The 18,574-nt window shown below is 49.8% G+C and overlaps 4 protein-coding genes across 4 annotated transcripts; 2 read left to right on the plus strand and 2 right to left on the minus strand.

Annotated features, from left to right (window-relative positions):
- Nucleotides 1–66: 66 nt before the first annotated feature.
- EURHEDRAFT_511865 (DUF1748 domain-containing protein) lies at nucleotides 67–786 on the minus strand (the record flags this gene model as incomplete). Its single annotated transcript, XM_040786005.1, has 4 exons — nucleotides 67–208; nucleotides 336–378; nucleotides 455–494; nucleotides 784–786. The coding sequence occupies 4 exons, from the start codon at nucleotides 784–786 to the stop codon at nucleotides 67–69; spliced, it is 228 nt and encodes a 75-aa protein (XP_040643365.1).
- A 554-nt stretch (nucleotides 787–1,340) lies between these two features.
- Nucleotides 1,341–3,241, plus strand: EURHEDRAFT_398843 (pyruvate kinase CDC19; the record flags this gene model as incomplete). The annotated part of the gene is made up of 7 exons (XM_040779877.1): nucleotides 1,341–1,464; nucleotides 1,533–1,577; nucleotides 1,632–1,759; nucleotides 1,809–1,930; nucleotides 1,986–2,819; nucleotides 2,866–2,947; nucleotides 2,996–3,241. 7 exons carry the CDS (start codon nucleotides 1,341–1,343, stop codon nucleotides 3,239–3,241), a joined length of 1,581 nt encoding a protein of 526 aa, XP_040643366.1.
- A 1,119-nt stretch (nucleotides 3,242–4,360) lies between these two features.
- EURHEDRAFT_407674 (1-phosphatidylinositol-3-phosphate 5-kinase FAB1) lies at nucleotides 4,361–12,269 on the minus strand. The gene has a single exon (XM_040780627.1). The coding sequence runs from the start codon at nucleotides 11,993–11,995 to the stop codon at nucleotides 4,721–4,723; it is 7,275 nt and encodes a 2,424-aa protein (XP_040643367.1). The 5' UTR covers nucleotides 11,996–12,269; the 3' UTR covers nucleotides 4,361–4,720.
- A 160-nt stretch (nucleotides 12,270–12,429) lies between these two features.
- EURHEDRAFT_382743 (uncharacterized protein) lies at nucleotides 12,430–17,675 on the plus strand. The gene is made up of 2 exons (XM_040779547.1): nucleotides 12,430–12,780; nucleotides 12,842–17,675. Exons 1-2 carry the CDS (start codon nucleotides 12,622–12,624, stop codon nucleotides 17,504–17,506), a joined length of 4,824 nt encoding a protein of 1,607 aa, XP_040643368.1. The 5' UTR covers nucleotides 12,430–12,621; the 3' UTR covers nucleotides 17,507–17,675.
- Nucleotides 17,676–18,574: the final 899 nt, after the last annotated feature.

Here is an 18,574-nt window from a genome sequence, read left to right on the forward strand (position 1 = left end):
ACCTTAATCGCTCTTCTCCAACGAAACCATACCCATCCCATGTGCCCTTGTAATCTCAAGAGTAAATCACCTCTTCCGCTCAAACCACCCCGACGACCCCAAAACAAACACACTCTGATCCATCACCCACTCGCCCACGCCGAGATAGCTGTCGATCCACTTCTTAAAGTCTTTGTTCTCGGTGATCTTGTCGGAGTCGAGGCTGGGGCTGTCGAAGATCCCAGGCGTGGGATGAAGGGGTTAGCCTTTTCTTTTCTTTTTCAAACTTTGCTTTTTTGATAGTCATATGACTGCCATATGTGATATGCCGTAAGATTAGGACGGGGGGAGCGTACGTGAGACCAGTTGAGCGCTTGACGCCGGCGAGGAAGGCGGAGACTGCCGAGTGTTAATTTGGTTTCTTTTCTTTTGGAGCATGCTGAAACGCGCACGGGGGAAGGGGAAGGGAACGTACCAAGCACCGCGTCAAAAGCGTAATGGGTCAGACGAGCGAACTGTCACATCCATATCAGCGTCCATCCCATTCCGATCCTCATTCCGATCAAGCCAAACAGCCAAGACTAGATACGTACCACCATGATGACTGAAGGAAGGGCTACAGAGCACAAGTAAATAGGAATATCAAAGAAAGAAATTTAACGAGAAACGAGAGAAAGTGTACTCCGAGACTGAAGGAAAAAGTGAAGGCAGGTAAACTGACTCTGACTAGGCGGAGGCTGATCAGGTGGAGAGCTGAGGATGGACTGACTGACCGCCGGCTGCCCGATCGGCTGTCCACGTGACCATGGTGCATGTGACACCAGGTGGCTGGTGCTGGTGCACTAGCCATCTTGGGGTTAGTGCCAGGCAGCGAGGATTCTGTCACCTGAAAAGATGAATCAGCAGATCTATTGTTATCTGACCAATCAGAAAAGCGTATTTAGGATTAGCATCCGGATTCGGACTCAACAACTTTGAAACTGAGTGCCAAGAAGCGATCACCAAGGGCTTAACGAATTCATTGACCGGTCTAGATAGTTAAGAATGCCTAGGTGTTAGAGTACTACTACTATGTACTGTAGTGTGTAGCACTACAGACTACAGTTCTACTATGGGCAGTATGCGGGGCTCCGGAGATAGCAAAGCGGAAGCCCCAACGGCCAACAACATTTTCCCTCCCGCGCACACGCCCACCGCCCCTCGTTCAAACTCACCGGACAACTCTCTTCCTTTTTTTCTTTTCTCATCCCAATCGCTTTTTTTCTCTCCTCTCCATTCCATTTCTTATATCCTTTCTGACAGTATTCTGTCACCATCGTTTCTCTCCCCTTCTTCCGTATTATCCCAACTCATCTTCCAAAATGGCCGCCACCAACTCTCTCGACCACCTCAGCAACCGTATGAAGCTGGAGTGGCACTCCAAGCTCAACACTGAGATGGTCCCGGCCAAGAACTTCCGCCGTACCTCCATCATCGGAACCATTGGTATGTTTTGTTGTTTGCTCGGGATTGATTCTTCTTAATGGGGCAATTGCTAATGCCGATTTTTTCAGGTCCCAAAACCAACTCGACCGAGAAGATCAACGCGCTCCGCAGAGGTATGGAATACTCGATCAGGAAGGAAATCATAATGGGAGGCTGACAGTCAGCAGCTGGTCTCAACGTTGTCCGCATGAACTTCTCTCACGGCTCGTATGAGTACCACCAGTCCGTTATCGACCACGCCCGTGAGGCCGAGCAGGCTCAGAAGGGCCGTCCCCTTGCCATTGCTCTCGACACCGTAGGTTGCGAAGTCCTCGTTTCCAAGACACCACTGACCCCCCCAACAGAAAGGTCCTGAGATCCGTACCGGAAACACTGTTAACGACCAGGATATCCCCATCAGCGAGGGCCACGAGCTCAACATCACCACTGATGAGAAGTATGCCGCCGCCAGTGACGACAAGAACATGTGAGTCTTCCGCCTTGCCGTTGTCGGCTTTTCGTTGTCGCTAACAGGCTTCAAGGTACCTTGACTATAAGAACATCACTAAGGTGATCTCGCCCGGCAAGCTCATCTATGTCGACGATGGTATCCTTTCCTTCGAAGTCCTCGAGGTCGTAGATGACAAGAACCTGCGCGTCAAGTGTCTCAACAACGGTAACATCTCGTCCCGTAAGGGTGTCAACCTGCCTGGCACCGACGTTGACCTTCCCGCTTTGTCCGAGAAGGACATCAGCGACCTGAAGTTCGGTGTCAAGAACAAGGTCGACATGGTCTTCGCCTCGTTCATCCGTCGCGGCAGTGACATCCGCGACATCCGCGCTGTCTTTGGCGAGGAGGGCAAGGAGATCCAGATCATCGCCAAGATCGAGAACCAGCAGGGTGTCAACAACTTCGATGAGATCCTTGAGGAAACCGACGGTGTCATGGTTGCCCGTGGTGACCTGGGTATCGAGATCCCCGCCCCCAAGGTTTTCATCGCCCAGAAGATGATGATCGCCAAGTGTAACATCAAGGGTAAGCCCGCCATTTGCGCCACCCAGATGCTCGAGTCCATGACATACAACCCCCGTCCCACTCGTGCTGAGGTGTCCGATGTCGCCAACGCCGTTCTTGATGGTGCCGACTGTGTTATGTTGTCGGGTGAGACCGCCAAGGGTACCTACCCTTGCGAGGCTGTCCGTATGATGCACGAGACCTGCTTGCTGGCCGAGGTTGCCATCCCCCACTTCAACGTCTTTGACGAGTTGCGCAACCTTGCTCCTCGTCCCACCGACACTGTCGAGTCCATTGCCATGGCTGCCGTCAGTGCCAGTTTGGAACTCAATGCCGGTGCCATCCTTGTCTTGACCACCAGGTAAGCCTTCATTCTTGTGACCGATGAATTCTGCTAACTGAATCAGTGGTAAAACCGCCCGTCTCATCTCCAAGTACCGCCCCGTTTGCCCCATCATCATGGTCACCCGCAACCCCATGGCTTCTCGGGTAAGTGTCACCTCATTTTCATGTTGGAATCCCAACTAACTGGAATAGTACTCTCACCTGTACCGTGGCGTCTGGCCCTTCACCTTCCCCGAGGAGAAGCCCGACTTCAACGTCAAGATCTGGCAGGAGGACGTCGACCGCCGCCTCAAGTGGGGTATTAACCACGGTCTCAAGCTCGGTATCGTCAACAAGGGTGACAACATCGTCTGCGTCCAGGGCTGGCGCGGCGGTATGGGCCACACCAACACCGTCCGCGTGGTCCCTGCTGAGGAGAACCTTGGCCTTGTTGAGTAAATATAGACTTTCGGGATGTCAATTTTTCGCTTCTGGTGGACGACATTGTCATCACGCCAGGCATCGTAGAACCGGCCATCTTCCCCATGAAGACCGGAAGACTCCACAAAAAGAGCCTGGCTCATAAAAAAAGCAAGATCCAAGACCTGCTGCGGGACAAGTTAATCGATCAAAACCGTGATTACAGAGCAGGTCAAGGAGTTTTTTTTTTTTTTTTGATTATGGGATGCGCATGATAGGTTTCTTTTAGTTTTTTCACTTACCTTTGGGAGCGTCTGATCTGATTTCTTTTCTTGACATGTTTTTCTGTCAATTTTTTGTTTTCTTATAAAGATTTCGATTTCCTGACTGTTAGAGTCATGTATAACGAGAATAATGGATTTCTTGATAGATTCAGCTGTGTCGTCTTGTATCATGATCCCACATACAGAATCATCCCAATGGCCTTTTCAAGCCTTGAGAACACAAGAGAGCAGAGTAAATAGACGACGATAAAGCCACGAAAACCAGGATCCCAATCCTATTAGTAGTCCAATGCGGGGAGAAAAGTGGAAAGAGCAAGTCCCGAGTTCCAACCGAACCTCGCCATCGGAGTCCATACTCCTCTCTATGGCCGTCTCCCACAACAAGCAGCAAAAAGACCAAAAAGATAGAGGAAAGAGGGAGAAATCCCCCTAAATAAGTAATAAATACCTCAACAAGGGCACGGGCAAAGAATTCACCCCGACAATGTGAGTTTTTTCGTGTCATAAGTTGAAATCACATCACGGACCTCTTGCTGGTAAGTGGAATTCCCGAACGTTCCCGATGGCCGGATTTTGCCGATGCTGTGCCGTCCGGTGGGCCGAGATTCTTCACACAAAGCCTTGTTGTTGATTAAGAACGTTGAAGGGTAGAGCGTGTAGAGCATAGAGTAGCATATTCGCATAGTGGGAAACTAAACGACTGGGAGAGCGAGGTGGTTAGTTGTATCACTCTGTTATGTACTTGTATACCGGATAGAGCCTCGGATGTAGAATTCATATCATATGAATCGACCGGACCGGTTGCAGTCACTGCATGATATGCACGGTTGAGGCATATTCTGCAGTTGCATAGCGTGGTACTACGTAGTATTCTGCCGAGATAAAGATGCATGTAGCCAATGGCGAATTGCAGATGCTTCTATTTAACAATCTCCAAAACTGAACAATAATATGTATACTATGCCGTCAAGTAAAAGAAAACCTCCATACCACCAATGTACACCCTAAAGAACGCCATATATGTGCATGTGCATGTTTGTCTTATCATTATCATTATCATCAGTCACTGGCCTAGGAACCAGCAATATCATTCCCGTCATCTGCATCAGCGGCGTAGTTAACCTGATGTCCAACCCTCGGATGCCAATATACCGGCGCATGTTGGAATTGATGCCAGCAGCTGCACTCGTTAGCTCGAGACATATACAGCAACTAAAAGAGAAAAAGAGTAAACTCACCTCGGCGCCTGAAGCACATATCTCGCCATCGCCTCCCTAAAACGACTCTTGTACTCCTTCGGACTCGTCACGGTAGGTCGATTCTTGCCTCCACCAGCAAACCCGCGATCCTTGATCCACGACTCCAGTTTCTTATCCCAAGTGTACGTGCGGATACAATCGATGACACCGACGACTAGCTCCGACCGGCTTTCGTCGATGGCGATCATGAGCGAGTAGTCCATGACGTTCTGGCGGCCCAGGAACAAGGTGTCGTTCCAGACGCTCTGGCTGAGGAGTTTCTTGGAGTGCTCCCGGGTGAAGAGTGGTGTTTCGTAGATGAAGTCTACCATGTTTTCGTCGAGGAGGACCTCATTGCGTTCTCCTGTACTTTCGACTTTGCGGTTCCGCATTGAGCCCTTGAGGTCGAAGATGCGTTGTGGGACGCGGTCGTAGAATAGGTTCTCCATGAACAAAAGGTACCAGTTGAACTCGGTTCCCGTCGCTGGGTTCTTGATGATAACCTGGTAGAATCCAAACATCTTGGCAATGGCAGATGGCAACTCGTGGAAAAGCGCCTCCGACATGATCTGGAAATACCCTGGCGCGAACTTGAGGAACGCCTGCGTCTCAATAGGTGCCAGCGACTTCAGGATGAATCGATTGTCAAGCGTCTTCAAGAATATAGATTTCGTCTTGCCACCCTTGGAATCCCACTTCGCGCAGCGAGATAGCGACTCCACGATCCGATCTGCAACGCCGCACTTCTTCCGTAGGGCGTCGAACTGTTCAGCGTAGAACACCTTGCAGAGCATCTTGGCCTGCCCTTCCTGGAACTGGTATTTGAGATGGGTTCCAGTATCTCGCAAAAGTGCCTTTTCAACACGCTTCTGTTCCGCATCGTCTCCAATCGTTGGCTCCTCTTCCTCGTGGCGTTGCTGGATACTGGCTAGTTTCTCAGTGTAATCGCTGGAATCCAGGGCAAACGCAATCAAGGAACTTGGCTCATCTTCTCGAACAATGATGTCGCAGTCTGCGAATACATGATCCGACATGGTGAGCGGATATTCGAGAGGCGCCCATCCACTGGCAGAACGTTCGGACCAGAAGTTTGTCAGTAACTTCAAGAGCGTGCTTCTCTCGTGGTTCTTGAGATCGATCGAGTCCATAGGTTCATCATCTGGGGACATCTTTGGGATTTCTTCATTTGAGTCCATAATGTGAAGACCGTCTGCTGAGATTCTATCTTCGTCGCTGTGCTCGCCGTCAGATGCATTTGTCTCGTCAGTTCGAGCATGATCTTCATGCTCTGCTGGCTCTGCTGGCCCTGCTGGCTCTGTTGGTATTATAGGCTCTGACGGTTTATCTGTTGGCAGCTGTGGGAGAAGTTTCCTAGGCTCTTCTTCTGAGACGCGTTTTGGGAATTCTTCACTTGTCCGACTCGATTCCAAACGCGGCGCTGACGAGATAAAATCCTCCCCTTCACCAGAAGGCTCTCGTTCCTCAACCGCCTCCCGGACGTTCTTATACACCTCAACTATGGGCTTTGACGACGCTAAAGGATACGCGCGCGAATGCGTGCCTCTAGCAGCTCGACGCTGCATCTCACGCTGTCGCTCCTTCTCAAATTCCCGAGTCATCTGCTCAAAGTGTTTGGCTAAGTTGGACACACGCTTACGTGGAATGAACGAGTGACCAGACGGAAGTCTTCCGTGCTTGAGCGCAGTGAACCCAAGACGCTCAGTCAACTTCTTGTCCGATCCCTTCGGTTTGTCATGAGGAGGGTTCAGAGTTTCATCTACAACTTCTGAACCTATACCTGCCAGTCGAGTCCCGGTCCGACCTTTCTCCTTTTGAAGGTGAGCGGGCTGAGATTGTGCGCGGTATAACGGGGGCGATCTAGTTTTCCCACTACGCCGGAAAGCAGCTTCAGCAAGTCGTGGAATGGCAGACGGAGTTGGAGTGGTTGGAGTGCGCCTTCCAGGAATTTCGACGGCATCTTGCGGGGGCTTATCAACTTGTGGCTCTGCCTGCTCCTGGGAAGGACTTGTAGGAGGATTCTCACTGTCAGGAGTCGGAACAGGCTCGTGGCTGTCCATGGTGCTTGAGGGAACGTCCTGAGTCGCTGTAGGTTGTTCTGCCTGACCAGAAGGAACAGCTAGGTCCAAATGGCGCACTTCCTTTTGTGCCACGGCTTGCTCCTGGGGCGATGACCCCGTTTTCTCATCAAGCGATGGCGTGGTTGAATCGACCTCTTCTACCTGAGGGGTTTCAATCTCATTTTCTCTATGCTTCTTCCCAGAGTGCTCTTCAACAACAGAAACAAGCACGTTTTGCGCTTTCTCCGGCGAAAGCGTCATACGGCGCATTATAAAGGGTCGCCCATCCTCCTTATTCATTTCATTGTCTATTCCGGCAGGAGTGGTTGTCGGTTCTTCTGACGGAGCGAAAGAAATCGAAGCATCCTTGAAAATCTTTTTCAACTGAAGGGTTGCCAATCTCCTGATATCCTTCTCTGAAGGGAAGTAATTCTTCTCAAATTCCGTAAACACGTTGTCCCACTCAACGACCTTCTCCTGTGCAGAACGAAGAACTTCGTTGAACGGAATAAGTTCCCAATACCGAGAATTGGTATACTTCTCTTGTAACCGTCGAAGCAAGTCGGCTTGATCCTCGGCAGCCTTTCTGTTCAGTAGCTCGATTTCATTCTCGCACTGCCCAATGCGTTCTGGGACGACGCTCTGGACGTTGATCCCTCTCAGCCGGGCCTTGACAGAGACCATGAACTTGTTCAGTCGTTGCTCCATTCTCTGGAAGACTTCATTACGGAGTCGTAGGTCGTTGTCCACCTTCCAAGTAACCCGAGTTCTAGGAACAATGATCTCCAGCAAGTTGATTTTATCGTATTGGATCCGCAGCGCCATGTCTTTGAAACCAAAATAACGCACATGGTCGCGCTGCAAATCATGAGGACAGACGCCGGCTCGAGCATGCAAATTCTTGCTCCAGAAAGAAAGCTCCAAGTATTTCCCAAAGGAGTACTTCCAGGTACTATCCGACATTGGGAAAACCTGGGTCTCGTTTCCACAAATTTTGCAACAGCTCCACATCAAAATTGAGTCCTGCAATCCTCGAAGCTTTGAAGGATAGTGCTGAATGAGCACACTTAATTGAGCTTCACCATGCACGTATTGACGATGGTGCTCATACATGCGCCGTTCACAGCCGTTCGCCGTACAGATGCCGTTGGCAGTGTGACATAGATCTTCCACATATTGTCCTAACGTGCAATCTGGCTCGAAAACAGTATCGTCACCATGCTCATTGTAGAACTCAATGGCAAAGGAGTCCGGACCGGAACAAGGAATTGAAGTAGTTGTGCAAACAAGACTAAAGAGTACTGCGATATTCTGATGCGCGTACGGATCGAAGAGGTTGGAATTACTCCCAGACACGTAAGTCTCCCATTGCCGTTTTTGAGTCATATAGTGATGGAGCGCTCTGTCATATTCCGCATCATGGGCCGCACGCAGGACCTCTTTCACTTTGAAGGGCGCATCTTGGGGCGATTCATGGACCATCTCAGGCGTGATGAGTATGAACTTCTGGCCCTTAGTTTTCTCATCTGTTGAAGGATCAGAATCCACATCCTGATCCCGCAAACGTCTCAGATAAGCGAGTCTGCGTTCCAATTCTCTTGCACGCATGAGTAGGTGGGGAGGCTCGAATTTGACAAAGGGAGAGGCGGACAGAATTTTTCTCTCATGGTCTTGCACCATGTCTTCATAGTACGTAGGCATAGGGACATCATCGGGGACCTCGGTTTCTTCACTTGTTACCGTCAACTTCCTCTCAAGGGCAGGTCGTTCTCCTTTCTCATTTGGCTCTTGCTGAGCATTGCTTGTCGTGCCTCCTTCTTTGTACGTCAACAATGGAGTATTCGAACACGTTCCGGCTTCACCTTCCTTTGGCTCAACCTCAGATGAATTCGGTATCTTGGCGAATTCGTCTCTCATCACACAAGTCTCCAGCCTGAGATTATAGACCACATACACCATGAATTCGGTGATGCTCTTTACTTTCCCAAGCACAGACTTGTCGCCACCTCGTAGAACGATCGTACAGCCAAGCTCTTTCGGGCAACCAGAGATGTACATGTATGTCTTCTTACGACGGTTGTAGACATATGTCCTGACATCAAAGCTGCTGCACTCACTTTTCATCGGGGTGGTCACGAGTTTATCCATAGAGGTGATTATCTTCGTTTGTGTGCAACGGGACACTGCTTCAAGGACGGAAGACTTGACGTTGTAGGCTGTTGCGATATTGAGCTTTTCGAGTAGCTCCAGAGCCAATCCGGAAACATTCTTCTCTGCCAAAAGCAGGTTCGGCCGCAACGCAGCGATACGACTAACAAGATTCTCAAGGAACTCGCGTTCCTGACGGATCACAGGCTCAAGACTCATGAAGTGCTGCTGGTGGCGTGCATACTCAAGTGGAAACGTAATGATTAAAATGTTGGGGTTAGGGATGCTTCTGGGCATGCTCTTAAGAGCAACATTCTTCCTGAAGACTAAACCGGAAACATACGATGTGTCACCAGGTCGACCACCCACAATTTTCTTCAATTTGATGTAATGACGGATATCCATATCATCCCCATTTTGAACGTCCGGATCAACCTCATCAGCCGCCTTCAAGAGAATGGGCAACAGCGCCGTCTCCCAACTTTCGGGATGGGAGATTGACGCATCATTCAAAAGCTGGCGGAGGAGCTTTCGGACATGTTGCAAACTGGCCTGATTCATCTCAACAGGTGGTGCTCCAGCCCCTCTCATAGAAGAACTCCTTGTCATTTTGAATCCAGTCGAAGTCATTGTTGGGACCGTAGAACCTGTGTTCGAAGGTTCCTGTGGGTTACTGAAAACAACCTCTTTCGATGTCCTAGGTGACTGACGGATACTACTAGCGATACTCAAGTTGCGACGCCGGGGACGTGGAACATTAACGGCCTTCGAGCTGGCAATACTACCTTCATCTGCCTCACGACCCACAGTGCTTCGGTCACCGAACGCAGACCGGCCTTTCTTCATGATATTAAACAGCCCACCCAAGCCCGATTTCTCATTGTCGCCGCTACTTTTCGAAAGAGGACTTTCTGAAACAGCTGATAGCAAGCTTGGCTGCTCATCACCACTGGACGCATCATCAGAGAGATACTGCGCCAAATCCGGGTCTATTATATTGTCTTTATGGAAGGCAGGAAGTCGAGATTCACCATCGGTGTCTTCCGCTTGGCGTCGTTGAAATGGGGCACGTTCATCATGGTAAGGCTTGAAATTCCGAATGTACTGCTGCCGCGAGTGATGGCGCTTGTGGCCTATAGAATGTGGCCTTCCGCTCAAAGAGGACTTCAGCGACTTCGAAGATGTGGGTCTTGCTAATGGCCTGTCTGAACTGATCTCCAGAATGGCTGAACGACGATTATGTCCCTCGCCAGCACGTCTTGTCGCTGGTATTGCCATCGTCGGCGTCTTCATAACACTATCCACAGACTGAGAAACTATTGATGATGTATCGTCATCGTCGACAAGAGACATTCGGCGCGCATTCCCAAAACTAAGCTCAGAAACACGAGGGTTGACTGCCATGGGGCTCTGGTCACTATCCGAAAATTCGGATGAATCATCATCATGTGCATTGATCATGGCTTCGCAAGGCTTACACACCCGTATACTGCCTGGCTGTCCAAACTGGGTGCCTGGTATTGTAAGCGTACACTTGGAGTCGAATATCTGACCGCAGGTCCGACAGTGGTGTTTTCGCCGAAAGGTGGAAAAAGGCTCGCCACAATGAAAACAATCCTTAGCATTCTCATCACGCATCCAAAATTCTTTGCTCAATAGATTACTCCTCATATGTGGCGTGGCACCATCACCACCAGAAACCTGGGGGCGCTTGTTTCGAGAATTTCGACTCGGGGTGCGATCGAGTGTCGTATCTAGCGGTGCTATAGTAGATGACTTCGATATTGTCCCGAGTGACGGAGTTCCAGGTACCCCCTTATCAATAAGGCGACCCGGACTTGGTACTGTGGTCTGTTCTATAGATCTTCGTTTCGCTGATGCACCTGGCGACTCCCCAGCTTGGGTTTCGCCATCCACAAATGATCGTGAAGTTACGTGAGTTGGAGAGACTGGTTCTTCCTCATGGAGCGAGCCATTGCCGGCTTTTGGAGATTGTGTAACATTGCTTGTCGCGAGCCCTGAGTTTAATTCATCTAGTCGAGGTGATGCTGCCGAGCCGGTTCTTAATCTCTCTCGTGACAGATCCTCCGTCCCGTCCAGTGGGCGCTGACGCTTCTGAGTAGGTAAATCGGTGTCTAACTCAGAGAAACCATGGCGATCTGTGGTCCCCTCAGTCAACTGTCCACTCAAGGTGGAAGGCCTACTGATATCTGGAGCATTCGACCCCTCATTTTGAAGGCTACTATGGGGTTTTGCTGACAGAACAGGCGAGTGCGTCAACCGCGAAGAACTCTGACTGAACGACCCAGGGCGTGAACTATCACCTTTATTTGTAGCTGTAGAGTCCATGCTCTGTAGCGTATCGGAATGATGAAGAGGCTCCTTAACTGCATTTACATGGAGTTCGGAGACTGTTGGATCCGCAGTTGCAAAAGTACCGGTCGTTTTAGACAAGGGAGCAGTGGGCGACTTGATGGCAGGAGACGCAGAGACTGAAGCCTTGGAAGATATGCTGGCAGATTTGGAGGACAGTTTCGAACCCTTGGCCGGACCCAGGTGAATCGACGCATCTTGATTGCTTTGGAGTTGTCCAGGAATTGGTGAATGAAGCCTTGATCCCTGTGAGGAGTTTGGGTGCATGTACTGAGACTCCGCGGCAGTAGACCTAGCATCGGAATGTTCTGATAACGGACTCTTTACCCGGGAATTTTCTGATGCTTTATCCGGCTGTTTTCCCACGCCGCTGACTATATCCCTGACGCCACCCCGGAACCGACTATACAGCCCACTCAACCCTCCTTGGATCTCGCCCGATATGCTATTCTCATCCGTCGTGGCCGTCGGAGCCGGCGGGTTCGTAAATTCATTAAACACGGTAAGGGAGTCTGATTGATAAGCCGCATTATGGATTTGGTCCAATGCTGCGTTCAGGCTCTCTTGTTCTGCTTGAGTTGATAAAGACGCGCGTGAACCTCGTCGACCAAGCGGGAGGAATATGGAGGATGCGGATGGACTCGGGGTGTTTTGAGACTGTCGCGTGGACATTTTGATGCCGCTTAACGAGTAGGCGAGATACAAAGATCAATCACATAGATTATCATTAGATTCTAATCGCCCGGAGGAGCATTCGGGGTATAACTGCTGCGGAGTTGCCGTATCCTAGCTAGGTCAGCAGCCAAAGTTCTGGGACGAAGAAACCGAAGAGTGATTGGCTAGACATCGTAAGGGCGTTCTCAGATTATTGGGATAGATGTGGAGTTGGAAAAAAAGAAAGCAATATCCGCCCAGATAACGAGATGCAGTCGAGCGTCAGCGCTGCAGCTTCTCCAAATCGGGATATGCACGCCACAATGCGCCGCTGCCCAATGACGTGGTATGGTTAATGCAGAGTCACGGCAGAACGACGAAGGCGGTGAGGCGCGTTCGAAGCGCGTCACTTTCGAAAAAGACAGAGGGCCAGAGTCCTTGAGAACGTCGATCTGATATATTTTGCTTGATTGAAATCTGCAGGCTCCTTCACACTGCTCACGCTGGAGGCATGATGGCTTGTGCATAATGAGTCCAGACCTCACATTTCCTTCTGTTACAATGCAACATTTCAACGGCCTGCTTGAGCCACAATCGTTTAATGATTATGAGGCAACGGATATCTTAAAATCTATTCCATTTACATGATGGACGACTCTATAGGGGACTGGATTGCCACATTGGTTCAGCGATGTCTATCGTTTTACCTAGAAGGGCCAGGCGACGCCGATTTAGAATTAGAGGATGATGGAAGTAACCTTCGTTTTACAAATCCCATCCCGAGATCGGCTGTGATCTATCAGGTAAGGGTGTCGCTAACCTTGAGCAAGGCCAGTTATACTGATTATATTTGTTTCTTGTCAGTACCTCAGTCCAAGAGAACGGCGCGTACAAACTCTGAAGTTGATCGACGAGAATACTCAGATTGAAGCCATCCTCTCGAGTGACTCGCTAGATGCATACAATCTGGAGTCACCAGATCGTCCACTCGAGTATTATAATCCCACACAGTATCGCATTAAGTCGGAGCGTCATGAGATTGTCTTTGAGTATTCAATGTCCCGACCGAAAGTCCACCTTTTCATCAAGAGATTTTCCATAGAATGGGACCGAGGAAAGGTCACACCTTTTCAGGCGAGAAAACAACTGAAGAAGCGCGGTCATATCAATACCCAGATGAACATGGTATTTGGCAGAGTTAAACAGGCACAGCGCAGGCTAGACACGGCAGATTCAGCAGGTAGTTCCGAGGGGTCTTTCGAGTCTCAAAACGACAATGATTTTAGGCAACAGTTTCCTGAGGAGGATGACTCCGAGACTGGAATATCCCAAGAAGTTTTTATGTCCCAAGTACCGTCTAGAGATCGCTTAGCTGCTTCGAACCGTGTCCCAAACGTCGACCATCGACCTAGCGTTACTGAGAATGTGACGATGAGTAATGCGTTAACGGTTCTTGGATCTCCAGAGGATGCAAAACTTGGTAGCAAGGATATGCCGTGGTTGCGCTTGACAGAGCGGGAAATAACCGAGCTATGCGGTAAGCTGAAGCAGACTGCGGAGTGGCATCCCAGTGAGGACTTGATAAACAAAGAACTTGCTCTGCGTGGACGTGGATTGGAGGCATACAAGACTGCCAAGGCACGGGCGGACGCTAAAGGAGCGGAGTTTGTCGACTGTGATGGTGTCGAGAACAGTTCAATTGCAAGGGAACTTAACGTGAACAATCGTAATAAGGGCCAGGACGAGGCAAATAAGCCAGAGAAACCGAGCCTTCCAAGGGAACACCAACTCAACGTTCTTACTAGAGAACAACCTACTCAGTGCAGTGCTTCTGCCAAGGATCACCAAAGAGAATTGCAACATGCTTCATCTGCCGAGAAGCCAGCTGGACAGCCATCAAAAAACTATTTCGATAGACAAGACACTGACCCACGCAAATCCCAATCGAAATCAGTCTCGACTGGGAAACAACAACTTGGTGATAATCATCCAGGTTCCACTGAAACTAAGAGCGACCCAAAGCCGGCTAGTAACCGGACATTCTCACCAACTCCTTCCGAAGTGGAATTGCCTACGAGTAGGGTAGTTGATATTCGAAGTGCAAAGACTCACAAAGATCCCCGAGAGAGTAAAAACAATGCCGAACGAAAATTAACAGTAACCCGTTTCGAAGAACCAATCAAGGAAAGCGTGGAGACAGGAAACACGGACTCGCATCCAACGGAGAATACTTCGAATGAGCCTGATGTAAGAGGTTCGGACAGACAGTCAAATTCTGACAAGCAAGATCCTTGGAATGGTCTGAAGAGACTTCGAAGTCGTGATGTCAAGGTACCTAGGGATCAGCATAAATTGCTAGAAGATCATCGTCAATGGATGCCTCCTTTGGCAGGAAAGTCAGACCCGCGAGGGCATGTACCACCTGACCTACTGGCGCAATGGAATCGAATTGTATTGCTAAGGACTACTCGCGCAAATGAAGGAGAGCAAGAATTGAAAAGCTCGAGGCTACAGGCATTCGATAGTCGTGATTCACCTTTCGGTGATCCTGATTCTGTACTCGAAACGGATTCTGACGGGGGAAGTCAATATTCTTGGTCTCAAAGCCCACCCGAACGCCGTCCCGGTCACGAACTTCCAGCAAACGGTCAACTTCCAGCAGACAGCCCTGTGTCAGACAGGCGGAAAGCCAAAAAGTCCAGCTCGCCACGCCCAGGGGAAGGCGTCAGAGCTGAAGACAAGCTTCCTGAAGATATCGATACGGACATCCATGCCAATAATGAACAGGACAAATATACAACATCTGAACGGTCCGAAGCGCATCAGGCACTCACACGGAACTCGAAGCAAGTTGAAAGTGAGCCAGCGAACGCAAGTGTTCCGGAGCCAACACCTGCGACTCTGACTCGAAATCGCGAGGACGATTCTGATAATGAAAGCGACGAATCCGCTATGGATGCAGCGGTTCCATGGCCACTAGGCGACAGCTCGCAAGCAGAATTGCCGACCGAACGAACCGACCACGAACCTACTAGTTCGAGCCAATTGCTCCCCCAACGAGACAGACATGAACATGTCCAAGTTGTGGATACGCCTGCTGTAAACCTAACCCACCGAAATTCTGAGAGACCAGCTAAGGAGAATGCCACCAATGTTCAGCAAGAGTCTTCCCCAGCAGCAATATCGTCATCACAGTCACGGATTTTCAATACACATGCTAGCCATGCTCCATCCATGCGCAGTCCATCTCAAGATCTGCATCTTTTGTCTCAGACGAACAAGGACAATGAGATCGACATCATGGGCACGCAAATGAGTGGTGAGAACTGGCCAACGCAATCGACTTCTAATTCTCGTTCTGGGTTTGTCCCAAATTCCTCTGGGCCAGAACGCAGAGAATCTGTCGATATCGGGACCGAAACGGAGGGAAATCCGGAGTTGCGGACCGAAGCTCGTACGCCCTTGGATAATGACCGACAAGCGGCCAAGAATTGGACGGAGTTGCAGAAATTAATTGGTAGCGAAGCACTAGAGGTTTTGCAAACAGAGGACCGGAGCTATCCGTATACAGCCCAGCTGCGCAAACTTTTCAAAGACGACTTGAACGAAGGGATTCGAAAGTTGATACAAGCGGTAGTAACGAGGCTTCGGAATGTGCGGTCAGGCATGCTAGCATTCCCCAGGATTCAATCCGAAGATGCTTGGGAAGCGGAGAAGATGTCGGGAGAAGAGACATCGGACAGTGAGCTCGCAGAACTGGGGTTGATGCGGGGCCCTGGAGGTCTGCCAGTGCGGAAGCAGGATGTTGAGGAGAATGGCCAGGATGTGGATGCGGAACCGGAGGATTACGAGGACTGCAACGGCGGCAATGTGGTTGATAATGGAGTCAGAGAGGATGATAGAGAGCCGCAGACCACTGAACCCGACGAGCAAAAAGTACCCCTGACGGCTCTGATCCCATCAGACGATGGAGACCTTGGCACCACTGTCCCAAGCTCAGCGTGGGTCTCGTCTATGGGTGGCGCAACGGAAGACGTCAAAGTGCCCAATCTCAAGCGCTTTGCGTCTGTCTTTGAGACAGAGGAAGCTTCCCCATCGAAGCGGCAGAGGACCGAACCCATCGGAGGCCAGGACGCAGAAAGAATCAGGAGAAGACAAAAAAAGGGCCCAACATCCAACGTTATGAGCCGTCGAGAAAGCTACATCAACAGCACCGCAAACCGGGCTGAAGCCATGCGAGCCTATGAAAAGTTTCGATCCGACTACCCGTTCTATTCAGGGGAGTTCTTGCATTTCATTGAATTGTGCTCGATGCTGCAATCTCTTCGAGATAGAGGTTATCTGAAAAGGTCGTTTCTGTGGGATGATTTTATCATCATGCACCTAGATCAATACCCCACCTATCTGCAATTGTGTCGAGAGATGGATGCCAAATCTGTAGATTATGAGGAATACTTTTCGACGCATTTCTCCAAGCCAACCTACAAGAAGCGAAGTCTCGATGCCGATGGAATCGAGGTGTCAACAGCTCACTGGATGGCCACCTGTCAGTCAAGAGCAGCAGCCAGTCCATCTACCTCCCGTAGCCAAACAAATGGCATTCTTACGACCAGTTTTGTGAACAGATTTTCGGCGTTCCATGTGCATTCTTCTTTCGGGCCAGGGACACAAGATCAAACGGATATCGAAAGTGATCATTTATCAACTACTGCGTCGTTCCCACCAACCCCCCTTAAGAAACCGCAACGCAATGCGCCTACGTTTGCGCAGCGTCTAACAGTCGATGAGCCGCAATTGAGCGAGCAAAGTTCCCGCCAGCCCTCTCGTCAATCTTCTCGCCAACCCTCTATCGATAGGGCCAATAACCCCGAAGCCGCCGATTTTGCTGAGCCGAACGCTCCAGAGCCGGCAATCGATGAATTTGTTGCCGAAGACCCCATAGATTATGACTCTGCGATGGACGAACTCGATGTTAGGAGACAGCTGCTGACGGAGAACGCCCAAGCGCTATCTGCTGAGCAGACCACTACCGACGAGGTTATGGCTGAGGGTGATACAGTCGAAGAGCCCGCTGCAGGCAAACCCTCGGAGATAAAATCGAATCTTGAGCTCTCACGTCCCGTAGTTACCCGCGGAATCGAGGATGAGCTTAGTATACCTGAAAGCGATCACGAAGACCAAGGCCATGATAAACAAGAGCAAGAGGTATATGATGAAATGGAAGAAACCCACTCTACCGCCAGCATCGAGCTGGGTGACGAAGGACCATTTACAATTTCCCGGGAACCTCGCTCTGAAGCACGAGAGCCCGAGGTCGAGAGTGCCGATGAAGGCTGGTTCGCGTCTCTTCGACATATTCGCCCACCGACAGGTCCCGTCTGGTCCGACGATCCTAATACTCCGTTCAAGTTGTGGGCGCGGACAGACCAAAACGTCAAGGTCGAGGTGTTGCGTCGTGGCGGCAGATACCGCGATGTAGACGATAAAGGTATCATTCAGCGGTCTACTACGCTTCGTTCAAATTCCTAACGATTTCCCGTTTCCGTGGTCACATTCGTGGATCTCCCTTTTATCTGCTATCCCTTTAATAACTCTGATGCTTATTCTTTATGTGATATCCCATATGACGGTGTTTGTTTTGATTGATTCGTGCTGTACTATACAAATAACATTTATGCTCAAATTAAGTGACATGAAGCTTGCTTGTAGCGGCATAGAATAACAGCCAGTATGGCATCGACAGCAAGAAATGGTACTGGTATCCCGCCTCACTGGCCCTTGTCGAAACGAGCGTTAATGAAGCGAGGACTTGGTACGACTAAGTACACAAACAGACAAATGGGTTGGAAAGGACAAGCAGCACTAATCTGCGCGATATGGGGCCAGTACTGGACCAAAAAGGCATAAGACCAAGTAAAACTTACAGAAAATAAGTAAATGGCCTTTTTCATTCACTCCGAACACCTATTTTGCCTATTTTGGCTGCACATCTATCGTTACCGTTCAAGAGCCCGCATTTTGAAAGGTAGCACACGGTCCTTGGTGCTGTCTTCGCCGGCGTCGTCTGGGGATCCAAAGCTATATCTGTAACTGGATGTCGACACATCAGGAATCTCTATATAGCTTAAGGGTAAATTAAGTTACACTCTCTTTGTTTCTGCATCCCAAAAAATATGTTCGAGTCTCCATGGGCCGGGGATAACACCGGCTTCGACAAACTGTTTGCCATTAGCACCACACCTACTGAAACCACAATATATATGAGGAAAATCACACGCCCGAGCAATTCGAAATGCCTCTGATTTCTTGTACGACAGGAGACGAATTCTAATAAACAGACTTTACACTACAATGTACAATCTTCAATATACTCAAGCTACACACCCGGCATCGGGTCAATTAGAATGTAGATTATGTAGCCACCGTCATCCTGCGGATCAACCTTGTAGTTGTGCAAGACAGGAGCAGACGTGCAACCGTTGGAATTAAGCTTCTTCCGAGTCTGGAACTCGTCACTGACATCGAGGGGAATTCTCGAAGTGGCTTGTTTTCGCCTTTCCTGGGCGGGCTCGAATTTGGAGCCAGCGCATGGAATTC

Source organism: Aspergillus ruber (genome assembly GCF_000600275.1).
Source record: "Aspergillus ruber CBS 135680 unplaced genomic scaffold scaffold00001, whole genome shotgun sequence".
Classification (NCBI taxonomy): domain Eukaryota; kingdom Fungi; phylum Ascomycota; class Eurotiomycetes; order Eurotiales; family Aspergillaceae; genus Aspergillus; species Aspergillus ruber.